Genomic DNA, 13,296 nt, shown 5'->3' on the forward strand with positions numbered 1-13,296 from the left:
TAGAGAGAAGTAGAAGAGATAGAACTTATGTATATTCCTGGATTCTTAAACTTTTCTGTTGATTTTGTACCATCCTTTAGAACATATAAAGCTCTTCACTAGCTTAAGGGGAAAATTTGGTTCCAAATTGGTTGAAAGCTTTTGGAATATCTAGAACTATTACATTAAATGAACAAAGATCAATGTGATTGATGATGATGATGATGTAATTTTAGCTCTTAAATCTGCTTTTCCATATCACTGCCAGCCTTATAGAGTCTTCTTCCCCCAGGTAATTTTCTACTATGGATTTCAAAACCAAACCAAACCAACAAACAAAAACCAAGATTGTCCAAATAAAGAATATTTTCTTTCTGATTGGTACCTTTTCCTTTGAGAAAAGTATATAAACATTCACTGGCTTTGTGGGCTTCTGATTGTTAAAATGACTTGATTTGCTGTTGGTAATTTTTTCTTTGTTCATTAGTTTTTATTTTGTTCTGTGTTTGTTTAGTTCTCTATTTGGAAGGCATGTTCTGAGTTCATGAGGTTTTTAGGTAAGTGATCCACCCAAAAAACTGTATCTCTTCTCTTATTATCGACAGAGCTCTGAGGCTCCATCTTTTCAAACCTTCTATTAAGAATTCATGCTAATAAAGCAAAGAGACCAGTAGAACATAAGCTTATTGTCTCTAAACAGTAACTTTAAAGAGAATTTTTTCAAAATAAGTATAAATACCAATAAGCTAACATTTCTCAACTCTTAATACTTCTGGACAGGTAAGAGTTTTCATTTGTAAAAACATAAAAGGGATTCCATGTTATAATAATAATGATAGCAAATATATAGTGCTTATAACATGTCAGATATTGTTCTAAATACTTTATACATATTAGCTCAATGATTTCTCACAGAAATTCCATAAAGCAGATACTTTAATTAGGTCCATTTCACAGATTAGGTAACTGAGGCACAGAGATAACTTGCTCAGGGTTACTAAGTTCAAAGACAGCAAAGCCAGGACTAAGGCAGAATAACTCCAAAATAGATGCTCCGAAGTTTTACACCATCAACTATCTCAGAGAATGACTCTGAGGCCTCAGAAGAATAATACTATTAGAAGAGGAGTAAAGAGATGATTCGCTTTTTTCCTTACACATCAATGCATAGTCTTACTTGTTACAACAAGTGAGTTTTAATTTCAGTTTGAATGTCATCAAAAAAGATATTTTTCTGGTACCTCATGAAAAAAGAGTATCTTGATGGTTAGGAGTCACAGGAAAAGATACTCAACTCTCTTAAACATGAAGGAAATGATAATTAAAACCACAATGAAATACCATCGTATATACATTTAGCCAAAATGACTAAGATTTAAAGCAAAATGATACCAATTTTGGCAATAACAAATGGAAACAATTGGATATGAAACAACTGGAATTCTCATACACTACTGGAGGAGTATGAATCAAGATAGCCAACTTAGGAAGCAATTTGGCAGGATTTATTAAAGCTGAACATACCTATACACCAAGACCCAGGTATTCCACTCCTAGATTTATACTGAACAGATATGCATATCTGTTCAACTAAAGGCATATTTAAGAATTTTTATAGCAACAGCATTCATAATAGTCACAAGCTGAAAAGAGCCCAGTTCAGTTCAGTCACTCAGTCGTGTCCAACTCTCTGCGACCCCATGAATCACAGCACACCAGGCCTCCTTGTCCCTCACCAACTTCAGGAGTTCACCCAAACTCATGTGCAGCAAGTCGGTGATGCCATCCAGCCATCTCATCCTCTGTCGTCCCCTTATCCTCCTGCCCCCAATCCCTCCCAGCATCAGGGTCTTTTCCAATGAGTCAACTCTTCGCATGAGGTGGCCAAAGTACTGGAGTTTCAGCCTCAGCATCAGTCCTTCCAATGAATACCCAGGACTGGTCTCCTTTAGGATGGACTGGTTGGATCCCCTTGCAGTCCAAGGGACTCTCAAGAGTCTTCTCCAACACCACAGTTCAAAAGCATCAATTCTTCAGTGCTCAGCTTTCTTCACAGTCCAACTCTCACATCCATACATGACCACTGGAAAAACCAAGTGTTTGTCAGTAGTTCAGCAGATAAATTGTAGTATAACCATAAAATGAGACACTATATTGCACTGAGAAGGAATTTACTATTGCTACATGCAACACATGAATAAATTTCATAAATGAGTAAAAGATGCTAGGAGAAAAACACAAAAAGCTATGTTCTGTAATACTTAGTGAAAAGAAGCCAATCTGAAAAGGCTACATACCCATGATTCTAACTCTGACATTCTGGAAAATGCAAACCTTATGAAGACAGTAAGAAGATCTGTAGTTGTTGGGGGATGGGGGTATGACTAGACAGAGCACACAGGATTTTTAGGGCAGTGAAAACACTCTGCAAGATATTATAATGGCGGCTGCGTGTCAAACCCATAGACTGTAAAGCACTGAGAATGAGCCCTAATGTCAGCTGCAGACTTCGGGTGATTATGGCATAGCATAGGTCCATCAGTTGTAACAAATGTACCACTTTGGTGGGGGACAACGATGGGGGAGGCTATGTATCTGTCGGCAGAAGGGAGAGATATAGAGAATCTCTATACTTTCAATTTTGCTGTGAGCCTAAAAATGCTGTAAAACATAAAGTCTTTAAAAAAAAATACTATGCACTCTGTGATTCCATTTGTAGAAACATAAAAATCAAGAAAACTAATATAAAGTGTTAGAAGTTAGCGGATTGGTTACTTTTGGGGGGAGTAGGAGATGGAAGGAAACGTGAGCCTCTGAGGTGGTGGCAGTGTATTAGTTCTTGATTTGAGCTGGTTTACAAGGGTGTGTTCCCATTGTGAAAATTCAGTGGGCTGGACAACTAGGATTTATTCCTTTCCTCATATATGTTATAATTCAGTAAAAAGTATTTTTAAAAGATACATTGTTCTAAAGTTAAACACAATAATATGGAAAAGTATCTGGACATAACATTATTCATGCCATCATAAAATGCTACTCAAGCCTGCACCTTTCTCTTAAAGTTCATAGGAGGGCTTATCTCTAGAAACCTATTTAAAAAGTGATCAATTTAAAAATGCCAAAATGGTTCCAGCCTGGATCCTTAGTTCACAAAGGTGTCTGGCAAATAGGTAAATGTTATTGGATCTCCCAAAACAAATTTAATATGACTGTCATTAGAAGAAATAGGAATTGTGTGGTTCTGCTAAAGAAGAAAATATCTGTCTTCAAGTGTGGCAGAGATTAAAGAACCACGTGTTGTAGTTTTCTTCTTTGTTTAATAGTCGCACTACAGGGAATGACTTCTCTGTTCACTGGTTCATGTATCAGGTCTCAAATAGAGACAGTATGGCTGGATTTTAAGATGCCAGACTAGGTACCTGCTGTAGTCATGCATCCCACAATGCATCCATAGAAATGACAAGAAAGATATTTTTCAGGAGAAAAGGAAATGTTGAAGGAAGAAGAAGAGGGGAAGAGGAAGGAGGAGGAAAAATATGGGGAGGGGGCGGGCAGAAGGATAGAAGGAGAGAAAGAGGAGGGGAAGAGACATCAGCATAAAGGTGCTTGAGTGTGAGAGTAGAAGGGGACCTTCAGTGGGTGAGCGTCTCTGAGGAATCCCTAGGACAGAAAACAGAGAGGACCAACTGAAAAGGGAAACCACAACCCTAATTATGAGCAAAAGTCATTGCGGAAGATGGGCACATCACACAGTAGGTTTTGTTTCCAAAAGTGTTTTATACCAGAAGGATTACATAGCGCACACTTAGGAGACCTGTAGTCCTTTGATGAGACACTTGATTTTAATAGATGGGGAAGATCATCTGCTCACTCATAGGACAGATGCAATAGAAGAGGGTTCAATTCAACAGTCACTGCGTGCTTTCTACATGGAAAGCCTGGGCTAGACATTGGAAGTACTGTGATAAAAATAATGGCCGCTGATCATGAGGAATACAGCCTACTGCAGAAGATCAACACGTAATCATAGCATTTCACTATGATGTCATTAAATGTGTGAAGGTGATACAGGACGACAGAGAGCAGATCACTTACACTAATCTCAGAGCTGAGGTAGATCTTGAAGGATAAATTATAATCAATATGCCCAAGTAACAAAGGGTAGGTGTGCCACAAAAGTGGATATCATTTGGAAGGTGGGAGGGAAATTGGAAAGTTTTAAGAAGGGTGGCTAATTCTGCATTCTTGGAGAGTTCACTCTAGTTATCATTTGAAGGGTGGGTCTCAAGGGATAAGAAATAGGAATCTTCTAGAAGCAGGCTCCCATGGAGTTAGGACACAGTTTCAGATGACTGGGTCTGAGATACTGAGGGCAGAGCTGGAAAAGAGAAAAAGGAATCGTCAGAGAGGATTAAGAAAATGGCAAGGCTTGAATAGTGTCTAATATTTGGACTTTTGACAGGAATATGGTGGTGGTATTAACTAGAAACTGGCCCCACAGGGGGAAAATGAGTTTGGAATAGAAAATAGTTATTTCCATTTTAGACATGGTGCATTCCATTGCTAAATGAAATATCCAGAAGGAAATTAGATATATGATTCTGAAGGAGAGAGATGAAGAGGAAGAATATAGCTTTGGAGGGTTGTGGGCATCTAAGTAATACTTAAACTCATGAGAGTAAGTTCAGTTCAGTTCAGTTCAGTTGCTCAAGGTGTCTGACTCTTTGCGACCCCATGGACTGCTGCACGCCAGGCCTCCCCGTCCATCACCAACTCCTGGAGTCCACTCAAACCCATGTCCATTGAGTCGGTGATGCCATCCAACCATCTCATCCTCTGTCATCCTCTTCTCCTCCTGCCCTCAATCTTTCCCAGCATCAGGGTCTTTTCAAATGAGTCAGCTCTTTGCATCAGGTGGCCAAAGTATTGGAGTTTCAGCTTCAGCATCAGTCCTTCCAATGAATATTCAGGACTGATGAGAGTAAATACCAGTCAGCAAGAAGAAAGGGTAGGAATTGCAGAGCACTAGGCCCAGGGTAGAGCTCCAGGGACCCTGCCACTGAAGGGTAAATAGAAGACAGTGCCACAAACAGTCTATGAAGCAGGAAGCTGGGAAAGCATGGACAGAATCCTGAGAGAATGATGCCGTGGAAGCTATAGAGTACAGACCTTCCAGAAAGAGAGTCTGGTGCAGGGGAGAGGTCCAGGCGGTCAGGTGCTCATTAGATTTAACAACATGGAGGTCGTTGTTTCTATGGTGGTAACAGTTTCACTGGAGTGCAAGGGTGGAAGCCTGAGTGTGGTGAGCTAGAAAGGGAATAGGAGGCAGAGGCTACAATTAGAGACAAGAAACAGCCCTAAAGGAATGAGCAAGATTGGGTAGCAGGTAGAGGAAGACAGGAGAGCCAAAGATCTGGATTTCCTTGTTTGTTTTAGTCATAGAAAAGACTTGACTATGTTTATACATTGGAAGGGAAGAGAAAGAAGCTGAAAATGCATGAAATAGAAGCAACTAGTCATGAAATAATGTGCTATAGCATCCTGAGCGTGGAGGGTGGCATCCATGAGCCAGAGAAAGGTGTGGGTATCATAAGCAGGGGGCAAAAGAGAACAAAAAATTGGCCGGTTTCATGTTGGGTCTAAAGAATGCCAGTAATTTCCACAAAGTCAGAGGGACAGTGCCCGTGATGGGAGTGGTTGTTGATTAAGAGGTTTGAGGCCAGCGGGGAAGGTTGGCAGCAGTCCCCACAGGAGTAAGTTGAGCCATAGCAAATAGCAGGACTGTGCAGCAGTGTTGAGAGCCCACAAAACCCATGAATTTATAGTAACTAATCTGCACGTGTGTGAGTCTTCCTTTTCTAGTAGCACTCATTGCACTGAGATAGTAGCAGAGAGCGTGAATTACGGTGTTCTCCCAGAGCTGGGGCTTTGCCAGGAGTGTGAAACAAAAGACAGTTGAGAGTGATGGTGAGATAGTGATCCAGGAGATCGAAGTGTGATCTTAGGCTAAGACAAGCTTTGATCTTGGAAGTATCAAAGGACTAGAGGTTGAAATAGAGAACAACTAAGCTGGAAAGAGAAGAGGTTATGTCTGAAACACAGGCGTCTGTTAAGACAAGAGTAGTTATTTGGAAATAGGATAATGCATTTGAAGGAAAGAGAATCACATGTGTAAAGACAGAGGCAAAGAGGAACAGAGATAATCTTAGTATAACTGGAACACATGTTACATAAAGTAGCATGAGATCAAGGTAGAAATGTGCTTTAGGCCTAAGAAAGTTGGGACACTGGCTACTCTAAGAAGCCTGGAGTCAGTCCAAGTTCTCAGACAGGGCTGTCTAAGCTGGCTATGGTTGTGCAGGTCATGCCCAGCTCAGGGACTGTCCAAGGTGGGCTAAACTCCAAGCCGCTCTCTTTGCCAAGCCACTCAGCCGGCTCTGTGGCTGCTTCAGCAGGAGGAAAATGATCTTTTCTTTAATTTACCACCCTCCCCTCCTGGAGGGGAAACACTTCTCCAAATCATCCCAGGGGGTGCCTTTCTCATTGGCTAGCAGTGGCTGAATGGAGTGACATGATCGGATGGACTTTTCAGGGTGACCTCTCTGGCCCTGGTGTAGATGACCTAGAATAAGGAGACACAGTACACAGGAGAACAAAACAGTTATCACCAGAACAGGGACCTGAACAAAGATAGAGCCGAGAAAGAAGTGAGGCCAGATCCAGAAGCAAGCTTTGTAGCAGAATTAACATTGAGCACCTTCAATATCTTACCTCAGATATGCAGATGACACCATTTTAATGGCAGAGAGTGAAGAAAAACTAAAGAGCCCCTTGATGAAGGTGAAAGAGGAAAGTGAAAAAACTGGCTTAAAACACTACATTCAGTAAACCAAGATCATGGCATCTGGTCCCAACACTTCATGGCAAACAGATGGGGAAAAAGTGGAAACAGTGACAGATTTTCTTTTCTTGGGCTCCAAAATCACTGCAGATGGTGACTGCAGTTGCTCCTTGGAAGAAAAAATGTGATAAACCTAGACAGCATATTAAAAAGCAGAGACATCATTTTACCAAAAGGTCCATATAGTCAAAGCTATGGTTTTTCCAGTAGTCATGTATGGATGTGAGAGTTGGACCATAAAGAAGACTGAGTGCTGAAGAACTGATGCTTTTGAATTGTGGTGTTGGCGAAGACTCTTGAGAGTCCCTTAGACTGTGAGGAGATCAAACCGGTCAATCCTAAAGGAAATCACACTGAATATTCATTGGAAGGACTAAAGCTGAAGCTCCAATACTTTGGTCACCTGATGCAAAGAGCCAACTCACTGGAAAAGATCCTGATGCTGGGTGAGGGCAAGTGAAGGGGAAGACAGAAGATACCATGGCTGGATGGCATTACTGACTCAGTGGAAATGAGTTTGAGCAAACTCAGGGAGAGAGTTAAGGACAGGGAAGCCTGGCATGCTACAGTTCATGGGGTCGCAGAGAGTTGGACACAACCTGGCTACTGAACAACAACAAACTTGTTGTTGAGACAGCAGAAAAGGGGAAAGGCTCACATTTATTCTCCACTGTGTTCCCAGACCTGACCACAGTGAATGCTCAATTGTGTGCGCATGCTTAGTCACTCAGTCGTCTCCAACTCTTTGCAACCCCATGGACTGTAGCCCACCAGGTTCCTCTGTCCATGGAATTTTCAGGGCAAGAATACTGGAATGGGTTGCCATTTCCTACTTCAGGGGGTCTTCTTGACCCAGGGATCAAATCAGTCTCTTGCATCTCCTACATCAGCGGGTAAATTCTTTACCACTGTGCTACCTGGGAAGCCCCAATGCTCAATTAATATTTTGTCAAATGAAGAAAAAATAATAAAGTTGCAAGCAACAAGCACATTTTCAAGAGAAAGATACTATCTGCTTAGGTGGAACTCTCTACCCAGAGGAAACAGTACCTTCATTAAGCCTACTAAATTTTGAGTAAGTTGTAGAACTGAGAATACCCATCTAGAAATTTAGAAAGAGTTACTCCTAAGCAATGTTCAGAGCCTTGACTGAATATTCAAATAACCTGAGAAGCTTTTTAAAATTCCAATGCCCATATTGGGCCAGCTGACTCAGAAACTCGGGGATGGGATCCAGGCATCCATATTTTTTAAAGCTCCTGTGATGATTCCAAGTCAGCTACTTTCATGGAACTCTGCAAATCCTGTTCTAGACTTCTAGATATGGTCATTAACACAGCATAGATAAGACCTGGGTCAGAGACAGGGCAGAATAGTTTAACATATTTGACCGTCTTGTGGCAATGAATCCTCCATTGCTGATGAAATCTTTTTACCTAGTGATCAGTTCTTCAAAATTCATTCCAACATCTTGGCAAAAGATGAAAAAAGGTAAAGAAATGCATTACATTGCTTCGCTGATTTTAGGAAACTAAACTGGGCCAAATGTGCTATAAAATAGGGGCTTTTTTAATGATAGTTTAAAAAGGAGACAGATATAAACACAGATAAAGGGCAGAGATATAAACTTTTTTAAGAACTCTTCATTCTGCTATGGTTGTATGTATTTCATGTGAGTCAGAAAAACTAGATACTATAGAAAAATAAAAGGAAGAGTTTGAAAATAATTTAAGAGTAAGAGAGAGGATATTTCTGTATAGAGTGGAAAGTTTGTAGGAAGAAAGGAAAAGCAAAAATCCTAGGGCAAGTATCAATCTAATCTTCAACCCAGGGGCTTCCCCACTGAGTTCTGCACTGTGACTTGGAGACCTGTCACCTCTGTGATCTTCACTTTCTTCCCTGACAAACAGGTGTCCACACCCTGGTGAGCGCCAGCCCTCTCTAGCCGCCAAGCATCCTCATTCTATTATGTTTTACTCTAACTTGAATAGGCTAAAAGTCATTTAAGCCTTGCCCTTCTTGACATGAAGGAAAGCACAGCATTGCTCACCAAAACGAGAGGTCTAAGACCCTAACCCAGAACGGGTTTTTTTTTTACCAATCCGCAGCAGATAAGGATTTGAGAGTAAAAGTTTAGAAATGTTCACAGTAATGGAATAATCTCTGTCAAGTCACAAAATATTGAGGCTTATATTTTGTTTATCTTTGTGTTTTTATTTGACTTCTCTGGTAATTAATTTTATGATATTTTCTAAAGATATAAGTCCACAGTAAACTAGAACTTTTTTAAGTCGGTGTTTTACCATGGATAGCTTGGGAAGCACTCAGTTAGACCAGAATTACATTTGAACATCAAGGCAAAAGGTGCACACAGAAAAGGTGAATGCTGACAAGTTCATTTTTACCCTACCTCTTTGAATGTATATTTTAAAGACCTATTTCATTTTACTCTGAATCGTTATTATTATTTTTTCTACTATAGGTTTATCTGCATTGTTAGCGGCTCTTTAAAAGAAAACAACCTGTATTAGAAAGCACATGGTAAAGAGTTGTTTTAGCAATACAGTGGTTGCTCAGTATGCTCAGAGGATTGGTCCTAGCAGCCCCTGCAGATACCAAAATCTGAGGATGCTCAAATCTCTTAGAGGGTTTGGTCCAATGAAAACCGTCGGCCCTCTGAATTTGCCCCTACGAAACCCACAGATATGGAGGGCCGACTGTTACGAGCTCCTTTTCTGAACCACAATGTCAGGTAACAGGGAGAAGTGATTAGCTCCTGTTGGGGAGGCGGGGGGTACTCGCCTTTCCAAGAAGCAAATTAAGTCACTCTCCCTCCTGACTGGAAACAGCTATCCTTGGGTATGCAACCATTAATGTAGGGACGTGAGTGCGTACTCACTCGTGTCTGTCTCTTTTACGACTTCATGGGCCGCAGCCCGCCGGGCTCCTCTTGTCTGTGGAATTTTCCAGGCAAGAAAACTGGAGTGGGTTTCCATTTCCTCTTCCAGGTGATCTTCCCGACTGAGGGATTGAAACCGCGTCTCCAGCGTTGGCAGGGGTATTCTTTACCGCTAAAACGGCTGGGAAGCAATGTAGGGGCACCCTGGTTTAAATACGAAGAAGCCTACTCAGGGAGGTTCATTTCCTCAAGACCGTGCACAGGGAAGGCAGGATGCAAACCCGAGACACTGTACTCTGACTACACCTGCACTTTGCCGCTCCGCCATAAAAAATGCTCCGGGAGGAACCCTGAGAGTGAACACTGATACAAGCTTCACTTTCAGGCGCCTGAAATAGGGTAATAAACAGTAAAATGATATGGAGTGCTTATGAATCTCCTTAATGTGTAAATTTCCTTGTTCTAGTTAGAGCTTTCTGCACATAGACAAGCTCGACGTTTGTCCCTAACCGATCTGCACATCACACAAGGAAATACGAAAGGAGAGGAAGGTCACTGCCATCCACACCAGCTTCTGGAGACTGGTTGGATCTAAGTTACTAATAAACATGCTCGGAAAGCAAATGACCCAATCCTTTTAGGAAATAAGTGGGATGTCAGTTAAAAGTAAGTGAATATCCCTGAGAACTAGCAAGTCTTTGCAGAGATTATAGAGTCATTGTAAGGAATTCAGAAACTGTATTGGTTAGGCTAATACATGCCTGTTCAGTGAATTCAACAACCTTCCTACTTCAGAGAAATAGCTGCGCTGGGAACTAAAATTGCTAAGCAGTTATTTGCCTCTCTTATCTAAACAATGGCAGGAAAAATATTCAGATTCTGAATATAGGGGCAACATAAATTTTTAGCATTGTTCAGTTTCGCTTGAGAATATAGCATCTCACTCAGCTACTGCATTGTTATTAACATTTTAAAATTAATAATTCTGGGATTTTTGCCATATTCTGAAACATTTAGCAAAATATTTTACATTCCCCATACATGCTCATGATTTTTTAAAGGCACAGAGTGAATTAATTCTTTAATTCTTGGCATCCTTGATTAAAAGTTAATATTTGATAAAGGCATCAAGCTATCAATACTGAAACCTGCTGGTTAGGTGCAATGGGTGTGGTCTCTTCTATAACAAAAATAATTCAGATTTTTTTAAAAGCTCCTGGGTGAAATTGGCATAGATGTTCAAAAAATACAAATTTCCATTTATGAAAGAAATAAGTCCTGGGGATATAATGTACAGCATAGTGGCTGCAGTTATAATAACTTGTATAACAAATATACTTGTATATTTGACAGTTGTTAAGAGAATAAATCTGAAAAATTCTCACCACAAGAAAAAAATTTGTGTAACTGTGGTGATGAATGTCCACTAACTTATTGTAATCATTTCACAATATATGCATATATCATGATGTTGTATACTAAAATGAATACAATGTTATATGTCAATTAAACAAGTTTTTAAATAATAAAAAGAAGCTCTTTATTTTATCTCAAGATAAACTTTATGTCTGTATACCTGCTCTGAGACGATAACGGCATTAGTTCTGAGTCTTCGGGTTTGAATGAGTCATTTTTTTTTTAATTCAATTTATTTATTTTTAATTGGAGGATAATCACTCTACCATATTGCGATGGTTTTTGCCACCCATCAGTGTGAATCGGCCATAGGTATACATGTGTCCCCTCCATCCTGAACGCCCCCCACTTCGCTCCCCACCCTACCCCTGGCTGTCACAGAGCACCAGCTTTGGGTGCCCTGCATCCAACATCAAAGTGCCACTGGCTATCGATTTTATATATGGTAATGTATATGTTTCAGTGAGACTCTTGTCAAATCGTCCCACCCTCACCTTCTCGCACTGAGTCCAAAATCTGTTCCTTAGAGCAAATCATTGTTTAAGTCCACCTTCAGCTGACTGTTCTGTGGTCTTAGCTTGTCTTGAGTAGACTCTGTCTAGCAGCTGATCTTTTGGCCTCTGAGATGCAGATGGCATATGCCAGCGATGCTGTAGGATTATGTGAAAGACAGTAAAGAAATAGAAAAGTAAAAATGGAATAAAATCTAATTACACGGAGTTTCACTTAAAACAAAAATTGATTGAGTTCCGCCCAAAGTGGCTTCTTGTTTCCTGTGCCAGGAACTACTGTGCAGACCCAGCAGGAAGTGTGCTGCAGAGCAGGATCGCATTACACCCTTGTTTTATGGTTCATTTCACTTATTTAATGCAATCCGAGAACCTGCAAAAGGAACAGGTTCCAAGGAGGGAATAGGCTTTTTGTCTTGTTTTGTTTTAAGTTTCTTTGAATCAAAACATTTGTTTTTAAAAGGTGCTTATAGTCCCAGAGAAACAGGACTTTCAGCGTTGCATGGCGAAGCCATTTTTCTTTGTCACAAAATTTAAAGCAGTACCCAACATTGAGTTACGTCTAGGGTTGAGTTATGTCTGTCCCCTCTTCTGTGCTCCTCAGGTCATTTTAAATGTGAAGAGTTACAACCATGCCCACGAATGGTCTAAATCGTGTTGAATTCCGTATAAGCTCCTCCTAGGGTCTCTGATTTGAGGGCCTATGATGTTGAGGGGATGTGGGAGGAAAGGAATATATTTAAGATGCAAAAGAGCAATTCATTTGTCAAGCAGAAGAATGAGTTCCTTTGGCTGTCTTGCTTGAAAATGTGTGAATTGAACAGCTGGATTTCCTTGTGGTGGCAAACGCGGCTCCTCACATGCTGCCTCTTTTTCCCTCAGGGACCTCAGTATGAACAACATCAGTCAGCTGCCCCCGAGTCCTCTCCACAGCCTGCGCTTCCTGGAGGAGCTGTAAGTATCTCCCGAGTCGTGGCGCGTCCAGTCAGTGCTGGACACGTTCTCACATTTGTCTCTCATATTTACTCTGGGAACCAGATAAAACAAAGCAAGAAAGCTGTCAGCACCACGGTTTTGGCCCATGAGGAAACACTTAGTTGGGAGGGGAAAAGAGAGAATCACTTAGGATTCTGGAAATCAACTTATAAAAGAGTTTACCATAAGGCTACAACTTTCTAAGGTGAGACTGAGCCAAACAAATTAAAATTTTAAAACAAAGGCTGTTTAAAAGAGCTGGATGGCTCTTTGGAAATAGTTAAGCAGCAGGATATTAAAAGTTTGAATACTGGTTCATGTTTATTAAAATAGCAAGTGAAGCTATAATCAAAACCAAAAACTGCCTCTTGGTTCAGCTTATGACAGGGAGAATTGAGTCCTCAACTCATAGCACCAAAACTTCTTGTTCTAATCACTTTTAATTACTATTTTTCTACTTTTAAATTTAGCTTCCCTGAAGGCTTGAACAGAAAAACATGAAATACACAGAGGACTTAAAAGTGGTCTTAGCCAAACACATTGTAAAAAAAAAAAAAAATCTTTTTTTTTTTTTTGTAAAAAAAGAAGGAGAGAGTTAAAATTAGCTAATGATACAC

At 40.5% G+C, this 13,296-nt stretch overlaps 1 protein-coding gene across 1 annotated transcript in view; it reads left to right on the plus strand.

Annotated features, from left to right (window-relative positions):
* Positions 1 to 13,296, plus strand: part of LGR5 (leucine rich repeat containing G protein-coupled receptor 5) — a 125,235-nt gene that overhangs the window by 42,598 nt on the left and 69,341 nt on the right. Inside the window, exon 2 of the mRNA NM_001192520.3 lies at positions 12,587 to 12,658. Within this exon, the coding sequence (NP_001179449.3) occupies positions 12,587 to 12,658 (72 nt within the window). The remainder of the gene's footprint in view (positions 1 to 12,586; positions 12,659 to 13,296) is intronic.

The sequence above is a fragment of the Bos taurus genome, chromosome 5 (assembly GCF_002263795.3).
Source record: "Bos taurus isolate L1 Dominette 01449 registration number 42190680 breed Hereford chromosome 5, ARS-UCD2.0, whole genome shotgun sequence".
Classification (NCBI taxonomy): Eukaryota; Metazoa; Chordata; class Mammalia; order Artiodactyla; family Bovidae; genus Bos; species Bos taurus.